Source organism: Fundulus heteroclitus, unplaced genomic scaffold (assembly GCF_011125445.2).
Source record: "Fundulus heteroclitus isolate FHET01 unplaced genomic scaffold, MU-UCD_Fhet_4.1 scaffold_82, whole genome shotgun sequence".
Lineage (NCBI taxonomy): Eukaryota > Metazoa > Chordata > Actinopteri > Cyprinodontiformes > Fundulidae > Fundulus > Fundulus heteroclitus.
In genome coordinates, this window is record NW_023397274.1 from 354,983 (window position 1) to 373,383 (window position 18,401).

The 18,401-nt window shown below is 41.6% G+C and overlaps 1 protein-coding gene across 1 annotated transcript; it reads right to left on the bottom strand.

Annotated features, from left to right (window-relative positions):
* Window positions 1-107: 107 nt before the first annotated feature.
* gdnfa (glial cell derived neurotrophic factor a) lies at window positions 108-16,273 on the bottom strand. The gene is made up of 3 exons (XM_012869136.3): window positions 15,553-16,273; window positions 13,302-13,532; window positions 108-4,537 (listed from the first exon to the last, which is right to left on the bottom strand). Exons 2-3 carry the CDS (start codon window positions 13,504-13,506, stop codon window positions 3,978-3,980), a joined length of 765 nt encoding a protein of 254 aa, XP_012724590.2. The 5' UTR covers window positions 13,507-13,532; window positions 15,553-16,273; the 3' UTR covers window positions 108-3,977.
* Between the last annotated feature and the right edge of the window lie 2,128 nt (window positions 16,274-18,401).

Consider the following 18,401-nt stretch of genomic DNA (forward strand, 5'->3'; position numbering starts at 1 on the left):
TCAAAAGGAACAAGATATTCATGTTTTTGAGTGCATGACGACTTACCTGGCGCTGTACCAGCAAATTAACACCATGTTTGATCATTGCAATACCAAGAGCCTGTTGATTTAATAGAAACAAGTTTAATTCTGTAAAAAGTTATAAAATGAATATTGTACAAAAATAAAGTTTGCAGAGAGCTTTGGTTCTGTAACACAAAACAGGTGAGACAAGACAGGTTCCTCCTCCAACAGTGATGTCAACAGAGGGAAAACAAACACGTCTGATGCCGACATGCATTTAAGAGGACGCTCGCCAGCGGACAGTCGGGTGAGCGGTACTGAAGTCGTCATGGGTAACGATGAGCGGCAGGAAGTCTGATCTGGAAACTTCTAGGCATTCATGGGTTGTGAACAAAGCGAAGATGATTCAGTTGTGCGAGGTAATAAAGTCAGGATTTTTTTTTTTCTATCTGTGTTTAGTGTTTGGCCTAAATTCAGCCTGATGCGCTGGATTTGTTCTGTGCAGGGGGGGGGGGGGGGGGGATTACACAGTAAAGCTGGCTTGCTTGCTGCTGGGTGGGCACAGATACCTTGGTCCCTAATCCGTGCTAACATCAAGACCTATACAAGGGCTCTTTGTTCCACTTATAATGACCACCCTCCCTTTAAAAGGGAAGAAAGAAATGCTGCTTTCCTTCATATACATCTTGGTTTTAGCTGAGAAATGATTTCTTCTCGACAAGTTGTTACGCGTAGAAAGCATGCCGAGCCGACCCATTGTCCTCACTCCAGAATTTTTCCAAAACATACTCTTTTGTCCAAACGTCTGGTCTTCAAATAATTACAGCGGCAGGATGACAACAGCCTCTACAGTAGCTAGATCTTCCTTAAACTGTCTTTGCCAGAGGGGATATACAGTTAAGACTCATGTCAGAGGCTCACTTTCAAATCCCCTTTGTGGGAATAAGAGCTGTCAGTCAAAGCGCGGGCAGACCCATGAAGCTTAAATCTCACTGGGGCACCAAGCGCTGCAAAGTGGCGCTCACACCCGGCGCAAAGACACACTGGGTTTAAGGCGGCCTTTCATCGATCTTCCACCTTGGGATGACTATGAGATCCCCGTTTCCATAATGTCATTTCATATGAGCGGCTGTTTTTTGGTTGGACTAACATACGATTTTGTCCTGGATTGTTTGTTAAAAAGCTGCCTCAAAACCTCTTTGTAAATTAGAGATGCACTGATCAGAGATCTGTAGCCAACGTCAATAGCAAACACCGATTTCAGCTGATTCCAAGTATTGTAATCAACCGTGGGGGGAAAAAAGTTTAGTTAGCATTGCTGCTGTGGCTGGTCATTACTTATTTAGATTAATAGCAGAAGCATTATTGGACTATATATTTTAAAGTGACTTCAGCATCTTACATTGGGGCATGTCACAATTAATGTGGTTGGCAGCTGACTGTCAGTGTCCATGTAGAGCAAATAGAGCAGGGATTCTCAAACTGCTATTAGAAGTACCTCTGCAACAGGATCCAGGTTTTCAGATTATTGGTGTCCACGTGTTTTGTCACATGGTCCCCAATTGTGATGTTAAACATATTCATGGGTCACAGAAATTAGAAATTTGTAATTAGAAAATGCCGAAATGTATTTGTTGTGAAGCTATTTTCACATTGTTTCCTTATATTTTAAAAAGGCTTTGTTTTTTTATTCTCTTGGTCTAGATATGTTTTGTCTGTTCTCGGCTACGAGAACAGGACATGGGTCACTGTTTCTTTGTTAATGCTCGCTTTATTTGCAGTTTGTATTTACTATGGAAATTGAAATGAGAATAAAAAAACATGGTTGGTATGTTTTGCATTCTCCGAATAAATAATTCTCTAATTTGTTAATATCCTTTTGGAAAGGCCTTGCATCTTTGGAAATTTCAACCTAAACATTCTAAACAGTATTTATCTGCATCAATGGCTTGTGCTGCCGGACCAAATGTGTACCCTTTTAGGTTATGCTATGTAAACCTGCTAAAAATCCTTTAGTCCACTAGTGCTGGTTAACTGGTTGAAATACAGTATGCAACTTTAGCTGCTTCATTTGTACTCATTAAGTTGCAAAACCAACTGAAAAGTCAGTAGAAACTGACATTTAATGTGGGGAAGTGAAAGAAAAAATCCAATATGGCTGCCTTGCTCTTAAAATTTAGTGACAATCAGTAAATTTGCACATTTGGTGATTACCATCCAATTGAACAAGTCACACAAACGTAGTTCAGAACCTCCTTCAGTAAACGTGTTGCTACAGTGCGCCGAGAAGCACATGGTTGTATAAATAGTTCTTGAATCTCATTCTCAGGTCTGAGTTTGGACTTCACAGGTTAATGAAACAGTGTTGAAGTAGATTTGGTCGTGTTTACCTAACAAATGCCAAAACCTCTCCTGAGCACCATTAAAAGCAGCCCAAAAACCTCCGCAGATGCAGGTACCTCAGATTGTGGTAGACAATGTAGATCCTTAAACCCGGCTGTGGTTTTTTTAAAGAGATGCCATATTTGTAAACCAACAATGTTCCAAACAGACAAGAGGTTGAAAGCTCAAAAGAATAAAACAGAGCAAATTTACTAATAATATATTCGGACTTCCTGCTATCGGCTGAAGTTGGCACTCAAGTCACATAGGAAACGATTAAAACTGGTAAAGTACGAAATAGCAAAATAACTAATTGACTCTGGAGTTCAGCCTACGGTGTTGCAGATAATAGAGTTTCCTTTCATGTACGTTTACAGTTTTTGTGCTTCCTGTGATTTTACTCCAGACACCTCACTGATCCTGAAAAGACCAAACTGAGCCTTCGTCCTGCAACATCTACACCAAAGGAGTGTGTGCGTTCACGGATTTGGAAATTTATATATATTTTTTTAGTTTCAGTTTCATTCACCCAATGATTCCTTGGTGCATCCCTATTGGAAATAGAGTACCACGAATGGATGGGTTTAACATAGGAGTCAGGTTCTTGGAGAGCAAACGACTCCCGTGTCCAAAAGCGGTCACATTAGTGAAAAACGCTGCAAATAATACCGTTGTCTAAAAAAATGCCTGAAATCAACCAATCATTTCTACCGTAAATCATCTACTGGTCCCCTCCTCTGTCTCTGTATGTTGCCTTCATGGTAAATGACCATCGTTTTGATACACGTTTGACGGGAAAGTTGCTGGAATTTAAATGACACGAGAAAGCATTTCCAAGATGTCTCGGAGTGCTTAGCAGTTCTGAGAAACCTTGAAGTGTTTTGCATGAGAAAACTCTCTACTGTGGCACCGTCCAGGACAACCGAAGCTATTAAATAAATAGGAAAAAAAATACTTCTTTCATAAAAGGGATTGAAATAAATAACAATAAGTTAATTCCATCTCAATAAATATACCTCTTACACATACCTCTTTAAAATTATATATATATATGTTCTGTATGTTGATTTATTTTCTTAAATGTAGATGTGTTGCACCAGTCTTTGCTGCATCTCGGCATGTTTTCCTTGGCTCTGAATGTCAACATCCAGACTACACAGTGGAAGTTGATTTAAACTACAACTGAGAGCGTTCCCTCAAATCTCTGGATTCATCTGGAGTCAGCCAGCTATGGAAAAGCTGAATTCCTGGGAAATTAAATCCTCCTGCAAGATCACAGTTTTTTTTTTTTCGCCTTCTTTTCTGACCGCACTCTGTAGGTGTAACAGTATATAATCGGCTGTAAACTGCTACCGTCGTGCACAATCTGGAGGATTGCACGTGAACTTTGTGTTATTTTAGCAGCTGTTCCGTTGTCTCTCAGGCGGCACCCCTTTCCTCCGCTTTGTCTCGTCTTGACATCAGCCGACAAACGTAAGAAACTACAGGCTCTGACCTCCGGCGCACACGTCTAGCTGCAGTCGCGGCGTCCGCTCAGGTGAGCCAAAGTCCGCCGCAGCGTTTTTTTTTTCGCCACGCTTCCCGGGACATGCTCAGACGCAGCCGCACTTCCGAGCCGAATGCTTTTTCAGCGTGTGATACACCACATTGTCGTCCAAAAAAGACAAGTCGTCGTCGAACGCGATGGGTCGACAGCAGGTGCGGGAGGGCGTGTCCTTGTCCAGTTTTTTGTTGTGTGTGAGGTTGTTCAGGATCTTGTCATAGTTGGTCTCCGCCTCGATGCAGGGCCCGCTACAGTACCGGAAGATCAGCTCCTCCTTGGTCTGGTACCCCAGCCCCAAATCCGTAACGTTGAGATGGACCTCCTTCAGCAAGCAACCGCGACTCTGTACAGATATCCTCTCCTTCTCCCTCTCCCCGCCGCCTCCCTTGCCTCCCCGGCCTCCTGCTCGGCCTCGGCCCCTCCTCTTCCCGCCGTGCGCTCTCCTCTCGTCCCTTGCTCCCCTCGTGTTTGACGCTCCTCTCTGTCTCTGCTCCCTCCGTCCTCCGGAGCTGCCGCTAGTGTCCGATGACCTCCGGAGTCGGCCGATGGTAGCCTCGATAAAATCCATCACGTCGTCAAACTGGTCTGGATAGGGAGCTGTCGTGTCATCTGAAAGGCGAAGGAGCAAGAGGTCAGTTTAGGAATCTGCTGTTCATCTATGCTGGTGAAGATTCTCAGTCATCCAGGTCATGGTCATTCCAAAAAAAGTAAAAAACAAAGCAACTGGACTTGTTTTCCGTAGTTGAAGACGTTTCGCTTCCTCTCCAGGAAGCTTTCTCAATTCAAAAAGTCTGGAGTAATGGAAAACGACAGAAAACAAGTCCAGTTGCTTTGTTTTTTTACTTTTTTTGGAATGACCTGCTGTTCATCGACGGCTTTTAAAGTGAATATACTATATAGGTAAAAGTATTGAGTCATACACAGGAACTTTAATGACCAGCTGCTCTTATTACAAAGACTTAGGCTACGTTCACACTGCAGGTCCTAATGCTCATTTCCGATTTTTTTGTGAAATCTGATTTTTTTTGCGTGTCCGTTCACATTTCCAAATATATGCAACTAGTATGTGATCTCCTGTGTGAACTGAATGATGCGTTCAACCTAAGTGTCCCGGATGCGGACTCGAGGACGCGATGACGTCACACGTAGCAAGCGTCCTCATTGTTTGCGGAAGTAAACATGGATTATAATGCTGCCGCGCATTTTGCGGTCTTTAATTTATTTTCTAACCGGAGCTTTCCCTCCACTGAATGCTCTCCTCATTGTAGCCGCTATGGGTGTCGTCTTTCTTCCCGCTTCTGCATAGCAGGACGCAGAATAGTGACGTTTGTCGAGTATCGGTGACGTACAGGTCGGATAAATGCGACTCGGCCGTACAGACACAGGTCGCATTTGAAAAGATCAGATACGTATCGGATTCAGGACCACATATCCAAGTGGCCTGGGTCGCATTTGAAAAAATCCGATCTGTGTTGTTCAGACTGTCATAAAAAGATCAGATCCTGGTCGCATATGGGCAAAAAAAATCGGAATTGGGTCACTTCAGGCTGCAGTGTGAACGTAGCCTAAGTGTAACTATAACAGCGTCAACTGATGTAGGAAGAGTTCTAACAATGTTTATGAGTTTTACTAAAGGAGTTCATATGCTGGTGTTGGATAAGAAGGACTAATGCTCTAATTCATCCCAAATTCCCTCTGTCACATTTGGTCAGGACTCTGTGGACTGGTCTAATTCATCCACACCAGACTCACTCATCCATGTCTTTATGGACCGTGCTTTGTGCAGTCCTGTTGGAAGAGGAAAGGGTCACCTCCAAACTGCTCCCACAAAGCCGGGACCAGAGAGTTGTCCCAAAAATAACAACAACCCCCCACTAGAGCCCCCCCCCCCTCCACCAAACTTTACATGTGGCACAGTGCTGTCAGGCAGCACTAAACTAGTCCATTGTATTGCCTGAGAGAGGTGGTTCGTCTCTCCGGAGAACACATCTCCCCTTTTCCAAAGTCCAGGGATGGCGTGCGTCAAAACCAGCGGGTCCAACACTTTGCATTGCTGCCGGTGATTTAAGCCTTACATGCGGCCGGGGAAACCCATTCAATGAAACTCTCTGTTCTATCATGCAAATTATTTCATGTTGTTCTGTAAACAGGCAGGTGTTCTTTTTCCCCCCCTACTGTTAACTTGAATATTGCATATTTTAGTTTTTTTTACTGTGTGTGCTATATTATCAATAATTGCGCAATATATACTCTGGCCTTTATTTTTCACTTAATTTTTTGGCATTTCTGATGAAGCTTATCCTCTGCTGCTTTAGATCTAAATTTAGATTAGATTATCTTTTTTTTCTACTACTCTAAACCGTGAGTAACTCTGTCTGTGTCTTGTTTTATTGTAATTCTGGTGGTTGGGGCTGGCAAGGGTATTTCTACATTTTATCAGTTTTTACCGGCGTACAGCACATTAGTCAACGGTGTTGTTTATAAAGTGCTTTATAAATCAAGTTTGTACTGTATTGTACTGTCATGGGCAAATTTCCCCATCGTGGGACAATAAAGGATTTCTTATCTTCTTGGGCCAAAATAAAGACCACAACAAGTTTGGAGCTGACCAACCCTCTTTGCATGAGTTTAAGCTGAGCTGCTAGTTTTCCAGCCTGCATGCTTAGATACAGGATTTTTTACTCCTGTGGCCATGAAAGTAATTTGCTGCAGTAACAAACATTTCAGTAATCGAGTATTCAAATAATTATAATGAGAATTAATCAAGTAATCTGATAAAAAAATGGTACAATCTAAAGCCATTTAATTTAACTACTTAAGCATATTGTATAAGTAATAGAAATACAAATAAAAACGTAAGTAAAGAAATAATTTTGAGGAATCGTTTCAGCCCTAATTTGAACACCTGATGATTTGAAAAGGTGAGTGAATCTTTATGCTACATAGTCCATCTCCTCGTGCTCTGACAAAATGCAGGAGCAGAAAAACAAAGCAGGAAAAGGGAAGGTTTGATTGACTCCAGGTGTTTGTGTTTTGATTTTCTTTTGTGTGTATTTTGACTAGTTATTTTATTTTCCCAGATCATGATAACTCATCTGATTGCTCTCACCTATATTCTGCCTCATTTTTCTCATCCCCTTCCTCTGTATGTAAACTCCCTGGTTTCTTCTCTCTCTCCTGGTTTCTCTGTCCTCTATGTAGTCTTGCCTCATTCTCCATTTAAAGACTATTTGTAAATTTTTTCACATTTTCTAAAGAACTTCGTTCTTGCCATGAACGAGTCTCTGCATTTTGGTCCTCCTTTAACCGTACATGACAACCAAACCAACCAAAATAAACATTTCTCAGATAAGGAATGACTAAAGAGCATGTTTATTTTCTATGAGATAATCTTTACAACGAAGAGTTTTGTCATATAAGATTATTTCTCTGCTTACACAGCCAATTAGACTGTTCTTCATTTCACTCCTCCATTTGGCACCTTCCTTTGATTATTGAGCCGATGTGACACGTGAATTTCTCCACTGTAAGATCAATGATGTCTATCTTATCTTATGTTATGTTATGTTATGTTATTTTGCACTTTTTAATTTTAGACTTCCCGTCTATTCATCCACTTTCCTTCACTTATCTGAGATCTGGTCAGGGAAGTGACTGTTTCAGAAGAGAAACCTTGTTATCACTCTTCTCAGCAACACTGACTTATTCTGGACGATCCAAAAGCATACCTAAGCAACCTGATTCTGGGTCACCTCCCAACCTCCAAAGCAAGGCACCCAAGAGGCATCCTAAACTCTCACCCAAACCTCGTTAATTGGCTTCTTTCAATCTGGCATGGCTTTGAGTCCCGCCAATGACAGCGCTCCACATCCTGTTTCTAAAGCTGAGTCCAGCCACGGCATGGATGAAGCTCAGGTCAGCCCCTCTGATCCAGAAATCTTGTTTTGGTCATGATTCTTACCTCATGACCATAAGTGAAGGTTGGTAGACTGGTTTCAAGAGTTTTCTTTTTTTGTTGCTTTTTTACTTAGCTCTTTCTTCACCATGAAAGCTGGGAGAAGTCCTCCTACCATCATTAGTGAGCAAGAAATCAAAACGCCTGAACTCCTCCACTTGAGGCAGGCACTGACTCTTAATCTGGTGAAAGCTAGTCCCTAAAAGTCTTTTTGTATATTTGGGTACTAAAACAACTTATCAACCATGCATCAGTTCATACCTGCTTTGGGGATATTTCATATGGGTTTTGACAACCAATGACTTAAAGTCTTTGCTGCTAATCTGCTCCCAGATAATGATAATGTGTTTATGCGACTTCAAAACAAATAAAATAAAAACCCTACCAGCAGAAATCACTAATAGTTATTTTTTGTTCAATGAGACTTTATAATCCATCTTATTTTATGGGTGAACTGGTCCAAATCAGATCCATAGAGGGTGTGATGAAAAAGCTACAGGTTATAATTTACAACCATGTTCAATCCAAAAAAAGGTAAAAAAAAAAAAAAAATAGAACTGGACTTTTATTCTGAAGCTGAACACTGGGTGTGAATTCAGCCAATGGGTAAAATGTTACTAAATATCTTCACGAAGATAAACAACAGCACACAAAAGCAAAGGCAGTGCTTGTCAAAGCTTCCATTAGTGTGAATGTGGCTCTGAAACAGTGTCTTTTAAACCTAGTTGGGGTTTCTGTTCTCAATCACCACCTATTTAGCGTATGTTATATAAATACAGCACTTTGTACTTTCATTCACACAACAATGAACACATCAGGAGCAATAGTAGTTTCAGTCTCGTGCCTGAAGGCACTTTCAGCACATTTCAGGAGGGAGGCAAGAGGACCGCCTCACTAACACCGATCTATGATTGTCCCAAAACAGGATGACGATCTAATTTGATCTTTTATAACTTCTTTAATAATACAAATGCTTTATATGTAGAAATGAATTACACTTTTTTTTTTACATCAAAGGAAAATGAAAATGTAGTTTGCACCACTTTCAGTAATACTATTTTGATTTTTCTACATAGAATCAATCTTTTTCCTTTCAGCCTTTATTTCTGACAAGACTCTCCGAACGAGCTCGAGCTTCAAATGGCTAATTAAAAGGTCCGAGCTGCAAAACATTTTGTTGGCTTCAATTGTTTATTCTGTTCCTGGCGTTTAATTATTCTTTTTTTGTGTTTGTGAAGCTGCAAAACGCAATGAGTCATTGCACCAAAGCGCCACTCCATCACTTTGACCACCAATTCAAGAAAACCTGCATTTTGACTTCCCACCTATCTAAACACTTTGCTGACAACACCCCGTCCCTCAGGGGAGCAACACGCCTCTATGAAAACAGGCGAGGAAGCAGTGAATTTAGCTTAAAATGAACAGGAGGGACTCAAAGAATGCCTTAAGGAGCGCAAAATGCTTAATCAGACTCCAAACTACCTCACACGTCAGTGTGATGGGGTCTATCGGCATCTGTGGGAAGCAAGTGCAACCCCACCCTATGATCAACAGGTCCTAAAGGATCTATAACTAATATCCTGGCACCAAAAGCTCCAGCACACCGCCTGATGTTGGAGACAAGCTCAACATTTGTTGTTTGGTCAGAATCTAATGGGTCAACATTTATGTGCGTTTCATTTATAGGTTCAAAAATGTTTCCAGAGATTGGAAAAAACATTGTGAAATTCACAGAGCCTTCCCAAACAATGCAGCCACTCATTTTCTTTGGGATTTTACGTGATAGACCAACACAAAGTAGTGTAAACTTCTGAAGTGGAAGGAAAATTATACTTAGCTTTATTATTATTATTAATTTTTTTATATATATAAATAGTATTCTAAAAAAAGTGTTGCACGTTTTTAGATGTCCACAAAGAATCACAATTGTAGCTCTACGTGTTTTAAAAAGGGAACATTTTTGGCCATTCTTCTTTGCGAAATAGCTCAAGCTCAGTCAGGTTGGATGGAGCACATCAGTGAACATCAACATTAAGCTTTTCACCGTAGATTTTTTTATTTGATTTCAATCTGGCTTTTCTAAAATAACATGCTTTGATCAAAACCATTACATAGCAGCTGTAATGCTCTCCGTATCTGGTATGTTATTTTTCGGGGGCCGGTCATGGCTTGGTAGTTTTTTTTAGCTGGGCCACATTCTATTCATGTTAGGATGTTTAAAGCTTTGGATACTGTTTTATTACCTAACTCTGATTTGAACTTCTCCACAACTATCTTCACGACCTGTCTGGTGTCTTCATTGTATTGTTTATTCACCAAAGACATCAAACAAACCTCTAAGCCTTCACAGGTTAAATTAAATTAAGTTGGTGGAAAACAGGTGCTTTCTGAAGGCAGTTGGTTCCACTGGATTTCATATGGTGGTATGAAACTAAAAGAGATTAAATAGAAATGCAAATTTTTTCCATTTCCCTGCTATTTCTGATGATGCACTAGTTTGTTTTGGTCTATCGCAAAATAATCCCATTAAAATATGTTGAGGTTTGTTGATAACATGAAAAAAAATGACTTCTACTACTATAACTTATAACTGTAGACAAGATTTACTGTCAAAGTAAATATTTAAATAAACTGTTTTCTCTAAGGACCAAAATTAGGTTTTAAATTCAGAATGTATTAAAAAACAAATTTGTAATTTGTGCATTTAATGCTTACTGAAATGATGCTAATCTGAAAATATGTTGAACAATAAAACCCTAAACACCAATTTAAGTTAAAATAGGTATATCCACTTAATTAAACTAAATGTATTAAAATAAAAGTTACTTTTCTTCCAGGTATCTATTGTTTCTGTATTTTTATCATTTTATCTGGTAAGGCCCGGGGGAAACATCCGTGTTTCCAACTCTCTTTTGCCAGCACTTCTATCTCAAAGCTTAAAAAACAAACAAAAAAAAAAATCAAACACATCCTGGTTTGATTGTGACCCCTGCAGATTTTCACCTTTCAGCCAGAGCTTGTGAGCTTTCATACGGGAACTGCATGGTTTGATACAGTGAAGAACAAACAAATTGCTAATGTCTTTAAATGTCCGATGGATGCACAGCCTTGAAAGGCTGCAAAGAGGAGAAATCATATGCTCCAAGTTACAGTATTTGGATGAAACAACTAAAAATATGCTGCAGCACAACTCTGCACCATCTGCTCTGAGAAAAAAAAAGAGGACCCTCCTGAATTCCATGTTGAGCCAATTAAGGAGTGACGTGAACGCCCGCAGGTACGGGAACAAGGGACTGGGCTGTAAATAAGCACCTCTTTGTCATGACTCAATTAGTCAAATGCTAATTATATTACCTGGGCAAGTCTTACGTGCATCAAGGAGTCACAGCCAGCGGGGTGAGATATCTGGCAGGTGGCGTTGCGGTTAACGTGGCATCTATTCTGCAGTGTCGCCTGTCTCTTCTTCTTTACCTGCGCTATCCGATCTGCCTGAGTGCCACAGCTGATTAGGCCGCCCTGCGTGTATCAGGTGAACTATGGGGCCAATCTGTTTAGACACACCTATCCTTTGATTTAGACACCTTCCATTGTGTGTCAGCCGAAAGACATCCAGGCCACAGAGCGCACCTGCCGACAGAATATACGGTGCACCAACTAATGAGCTGAATCAATTTCTGCCATTGCTTTGCCGAACCGATTCCACAGACACGGCTCACTGTCTTAAAACAGACAGAAATGTGGCAGAAAGGGGGGGATAAAACATCCTCAAACTTGAACTTTCTTTACAGGATTTTGTCTTCTTAAACATTGTTTACGATCTAACGCCATAGTTTCCCAGTCCAAATTTCCAGAGTTCTCACACTGCAAAAACGGAACTAAAAATAAGTAAAATGTTCTTAAAGTTAGTGTATTTGTCCTTGATTTGAGCAGGTAAATAAGATGATTTGCCAATGGAATAAGATTTTTGCACTTAAAATGGGAACAACTCATCTCCATCATCTTATTACAAGTGCAGGGTGTCTAATTATCTTATTTTAGGGGTCGAAATACTCATTCCATTGGCAGATAATCATGGACCAATACACTAACTTTAAGAACATTTTACTTATCTTTAGATCCGTTTTTGAAGTGCAGTCCTTTTCACAGCAAATATTTTAAATATAAACAAAGATGCACTATTAATTAATGGCAGAGAAAGAGCTCAATTTAAATATAGATCCTGCAGAAACCTGATGATGTCTGCATGGGAATGGGTTTGGAAATATAACTAGAATTACTTTGTCTAATTTATTTCCCATTCTCACCCAGACCTGGAAACACAGCCCAATTCCAACCGTCCTCAGACTGTGTAGGAACCCCGTTTTAAGACGAGTTCCCTTTAAAAGCTGAAGCCTGCAGATTCCAGCCTCAAAATTTAGCAGCAAAAATGTTTTTTTTTTTAGCATTTTATTTGACATTAAGCATGAACCCGATGCTCTATCCTCTCTCCGCGTTGCCGTTTTGTTTACACTGACTGCTCCTGAAGACTTCGCCGTCTGGGGAGACACTGCAGATCGGTGATGTCACCGCGCTCCAAACACAATATGAAGTGGCAAAGACAAACACTTGCCCCAAATGTTCCATGCCTTATCTAGGTCTTAGCTGTGATTACTCCAAAGTGAGGATGATACAGTGTCACACTGATCCAAACAGAATAAATTCCTGCCCAACGTCTCTGCTGGAAGGAATATAAACACAAGACGCTTGTTGGGTGCTTCAGAACAGCCTTTCCCCCCTTAAAAAAAAAAAAAAAAAACACCCAACCTCCTGTGACCCGGTTCACGGTGCCTCCTCTAAAACCTGCCATGATTTCTGAGCTTTGGCAGATGGGTAAAGGTCACGGGTGTCTGCGCCGCGGAGAGGCAGGGATGAATGTAAACAAGGGGAGACAGGGAAATGTGAAAAGCGGAGTCTGCTGGGGATTTGGAGCTGTTCAGAGTCTTGTCCGCGCTGCTGGTCTGTTTAGACAACACGATGATGTAACACAAAGGCAGAGATGAAACTCAAATTAAGACCTTCTATCTGATAACCTTTGCGCTGCACCATCCACCCAGAGGTAATAACGCTACGGGGTGTTTCTCGTGGCCGATTAGTCGAGACTCACCGCCTTACCCGGCATCTAGATGCAGCCGAGTGATAATTGTGTGCGTTCAGAGTCTACATGGCGTCCTGTCCTGGCTGCTTAGGCAGACAGCTTCCCTTACTGTGTCAGGACGGATTTGCTCCACAAAAGACGGGAAAACGGGTCGTTCCCCTGGTAGCTGATTGACTCTAATTAACCAGAAGCCCAATTTACCAAGGCCGAGCACTGAAGGTCTATAACCGATGCCGCTCAAAAGAGAACAGCTTGCCGCTGCACATCTTTATGAGACGTCTTACACTGATCTTCCATGGAGATCTCCTGCAGGTTGCGCTCTTCACGCTGGAACAGTGGCTCTTCGTCTTCCACGGACGGGGACCCAGAATCACGGTAGCTGCTGGGGAAGCGAGTCCTCTTGGCTGGCTGAGTGTTTTGGTAGAGAGGCCGTGTGGCGACGGAGGTCAGGAGCAAGAAACACGTGGCCAGAACATCCCATAACTTCATCTTAGACTCAGTTCCTATGATGAAAGCTGCAAAAATAAACAAAGGTGTCAGGGCGCTGCGGCTGCATGTTATCGTGTTTAAATCATCGAGGACAAGGAAATTGGGGAAACATCTGCATTCGCGCAGAAAGGCGACCAACGCTTTTCCTAACGAGGACAATGGAAAGAGAAAAAAAAAACCTGCATCGGAAACAATGTTGTGGCTCGACACACCATAACTCATTCTGTGACGATAACTGTGCCATCGTGTCAGAAGGGTTTGATCCCAACTTCTGTCTCGTGTTCGCTGAGAACACAAAAATCTCACCAGGAAATTCTACAACAGCCAACAGGCAACCTAGCCAGTTTTCAAAAAACAATTTAGGAAGGTATTCAAATTCAATTTCCGTATTTTTACACTTAATCAGTTTTAATCAAGCTTACCTATTCGCAGGTGGAAAGTTGAATGATGTTTACATTTTGACAACATCAACTTTTTTGAGGTAGTAGCAATCCCACCTAAAGATTTTCATTAAAATCGAATTGAAAATATTGGTTCGGTCAACTGTTCTCTGCAGGGTCCAGCAGAGGGCAAGACTGATGAGTTCCTGTGTGTTGTGTTATTAATGGGTGGATTCTCTTAAAAATATACCCATGCAACATATTTTAGTATGAAAATGATGTTGAAAACTGTACCTCTTCAGCCATTGGGTAATTTCTAAAGTTGGGCCAAAAGAAAATCCTGCAAGTAAGACTTTAGGACTACTCGATCAACCCAAACAAGTTTCTGACAACATTGGGACATGTAGACATCTTAACGTGGACGCATCTCCACCTCTCACGTTTCACCCATGCTTTCACATCATGTAGCCAGAGGGCTGTCGTTGTTTTGATCTCTTTTTAACCAAGCGTTGCTCATTGGGATAAAAAAAAAAAAAACTGAGAAAGATTCTGTGCCGGGCGCAATGCTTTCAGTTTGCAACGAAATTTAACTAGTTTAGCTATAGCTGTAGATGGAAAGTAAATTTTTCCTACAGCTAGCTGAGCATCTTAACCCCTGAGGCTGTGGTTATCAGGAAGAAGGTTTATAGGCCACCTTTTTTGGAATAGATTTTAAAAGCTTAGTGATGTTTTAGTAGCATTTGATGCCTTCATTAGTTTAGCAACAGGGCTAAGGCTTAATTGAAGCTTCCTGGCAAACTGAGGTACTTTACCCTGAGACAACTGTTGGTAATTGACAGCAAATCTTAGCTGTTAGGGTTAACCTTTATATTCCATCATGTTAGAGGGATTTTAAAAGTCTAATGTTATTTTACCATAGGTGCCCTCACCTCACCACAATATAGATTTTTTTGTTTGTTCATTTATTTGTTTATCGTTGACATGGGAGGACAAACCAGAGGAGCAGGACTGGATGTTTTTAGTAGTACAAGGGTGGAATAAATTGTTTTCATAAAAGAATACTGCTTCATGTCTACCTTATGAAAATTTTATTTAATTCTTTTTTTTTTTTTTTTGCATCGGTGTGAGTATTATAGGGGGTGATGCAGTGATATCAAAGTACCCCACAGATTAGTTGTGCGCAAATTAGTGCACAAATGCGCGTAAATATTTAGGCGTTTAGGATGAAATGCGTTTTTTTTTCTCCAGTGTGATGTCAAATAAAGCGCAGAGGGTGCGCCTCACACACACACACACACACACACACACACACACACACACACACACACACACACACACACACACACACACACACACACACACACACACACACACACAAATACGGCTGGTTAAAGCACGCACCAAAGCGTTTTGGCAACGATAGCCTAAATAATGGTGTGAGCTGGCCAGATGGCGATCCCCGGAGCTTACGTGACTCTGTCTAATGGCATGTTGAGTCTGCTGTAAACCTAAACAGCTACGTATGGATAAATAGACTTTAGCCTTATTTCTATTCGTATTTCATGTTTTATTATTACCATTTTCAAAGAAAAAGACACTAAAAGAAAGCTGATCTTTGCGTTGCGCGCTGATTTCGGAAACTAAGAGCGATTAGAGACCGACTTACCTTAAATATGGCCCATGCAGACCTAAAATTATCTTGGTAGTTTATAGTAAAATCCAAACAGAAAGCGCAACTTCTGGAGCGTCCCCAGTAGACTTGGCCGCGTAAATCATGTCAGAATCTCCAAAAAGGAGATAGTCCAACAAGAGAAAGGATAAATGCTGTTGTGTTGTGCCAGATATGTCCTCTGTATTCCGACCCAGTGCGCCGAACAAACCATGCGTCTCCGAAGACGGCGGACCAAAGTGCCTCTGCGCCTCACGGAGTACAGTTGCAGTCGCTGATTAATTGAATGCTACGTTTCCACGCTGGAAATCCGAGAGAGCGCCACCATCTCCAAGCGAGAGGACTCCAATGAAGACATCAGCGTCTCCAACAAACGAGAAAAGCGCCGGAGGTTTGCTGTTACCGCTTTCCCGTCTCTTGGCGAAACAGTTCAATAGCGCGTCGTCCAGAATCTCCAGTATTTCTCACCAATCTCGCCATAGTAAACAACACATATTCGGATACATATTTTCCAAGTCGGCCTGTGTTTACGCAGATGTCTCCACACGTGTCGTCCTCATATTGGACTAAAGCAGAGCAAATATCTGCGCACAGCACCGCGCCAGGCGCAGAGGGGCTGTTTGGAAAGATTTATAGTTCAGTGCGCTCTGACGTTTAGGGGGGCAGTTGGTGTCCGCCCCTCTTTTATAGACCCATGTGGGCGCAAACAGTGAACTAACAGAGGTCCGCATATCTCTCCCAACCACCTCTGGAGCCTTGTTTGGAGGAGCGAAGTTTTCAGATGTCTTGGGGATTATGTCACACATCCTGATGTCCTCGGATTAGATTTCAGTATGCGGAATGCGATTTGGAGATGTTCTGTTGCGGTGCATGTTTCTAACCTGATCTCCGCGCTCTGTGCGCCTGCAGTGTCAAGTTCCGTCTCATGGCTGCACACATCTCCAACGCATGAGTGCCACTTCACCTGCTATTTACTAGGAACATGCTCCTGCAGACGCGAGGGGAGCTTTTCATGAACGTTTTTGCTTGGCTGTGTTACACATGCAGAAAACTGGAGGGATTTTGTTTGTTTTTTTTACTGCAAACTCGATGCTCAGAAAAGTTCAGTGGCACGTGTGGTAGAGAGTAAACGGGTTCTGGTCAAAGTGCGCACAACAGCGCGCACAACTGAGAAACCTGGAAAAGCAGAGCCTTCATCCTTTATGGTTTAAACGCCGTGTCTGCTTTCCAGGGGCGCGCATAGAAAGCTTTGAATGAGGTGATCACATGGGTGCAGCTAATCCGAAGGCCATTAGAGAATTTCAGGAGTAAAAAAAAAAAAAAATCTTGATTCTCCAATAGAAATTTTGTTAAGAACCTAATTACCTATATGGTTGTGTTTTCATATACTGTATATACAAAAATGGGCAGTTTCCATGTTAAAGCTTGACCCATCAAAACAGAAAAATGTGGTGTCCATGATTTTAAAATACTGAAACTCTTGTCATTTTTTCACCTAAATATTTGATTCTTGTAATATTGGACCAGTATGGAGTGACATATATTTCAATAGAGACAATATCAATAGAAATGAAGAAATGGTCAAACTCATTGAAGGATTTCCTTTCCTCTCCTTAACTCGTGCACCGTAAATGGCGTTCTGCCCGGGCAGCGGAGCCTGGGGTCGCAGCAAGGCAAAACATAAAAAGTTTCCTCTCTTTTGTAGCTTGAACGACTTATCTAAGGCTTGTCCACATGTTCAGTCCTGTGGCTGATAATGCCGAAGTTGTAATTCGATTTGCTGCGGATGAATCAGTAAAGAAGCAGACTGCATTTAGCCATCTCCAATTCAAAATGTTGCATTTTGGGACTGTCAGACCTCAGCTGCATACTCTATCCAGAGATTTGTGAAGCAGATTCGTAGTGGTAGCCACAGCCCTCCCTGGCCCCCATTGGTGGCGGCAATGCTGCTTACTTATCTCCTGAAAATCTCTCCAAGCCAGAAGACCGGGTCCAACAGCAGCTCACTTGCGTGTCCAAAAAGCACTCTGGTTTTAATTTTTACATGCAAAAAAGAAAATCGAAAAAAAAAAAAAGGGAGAGCTGTTGAATAAAAGGCTGGAAATCCTTGCCCTGACACCTTAAATCCACGTTGGCTTACCTGTTACTCAGCGCCCGTAAAGCTAAGATTTGTTTTCTCTCGATCCTAAAACGTCTTGTTTATACATGTTTTTCTTTCAGGCTATTTAGCTGGGCCCTGCCCATCCCTGCTGCGTCTGCACACTCTGCCAAGTCTTCATCGTATGGATTCCTCCCCCTTCAAGTTCTCACATGGTTTCATTGTGTCAATTGACAGCTGAGCTGCTGGTTCATTTTCAGTGACACTACCCTCTGAATTGAGATCGTTAGATTGGCGAATCAGCTCACACTTATGAATCATTTCAAAGTTCTTAATGATTTTCATGCAGCCTTGTGTTTTGAATTAGTGTGAGCCTAAATGCACTATTGAAAGTGCCTCCTATTACTTCTTGGCTGCCAAAACCTAATTCTTCTTTATTGAATGCATTTGTGACACTGTTTACTGATTCAGTGTCTTTGTCTTCTCGAGTATCACTTCTTAAGCCAGCTTTATAATAGGACAATATAGTCATAAATGGCCATGACAAAGGGTTTTTGAAAAACAGGAAGTGTATTTCCACTTTCTATTTAACTTTTCAGCTCATACGTGGAAACGCCTATTGCTTCCTACGTTTTTTTACAGTCACTCAACGCTACAATTGAACTGAACGTGAATGGAAAATCAGTTTGTCTGTTTTGTTCGGCTGGAATACGAACATTTTGTTCCCCTGCCAGTGCACGCTGGATCT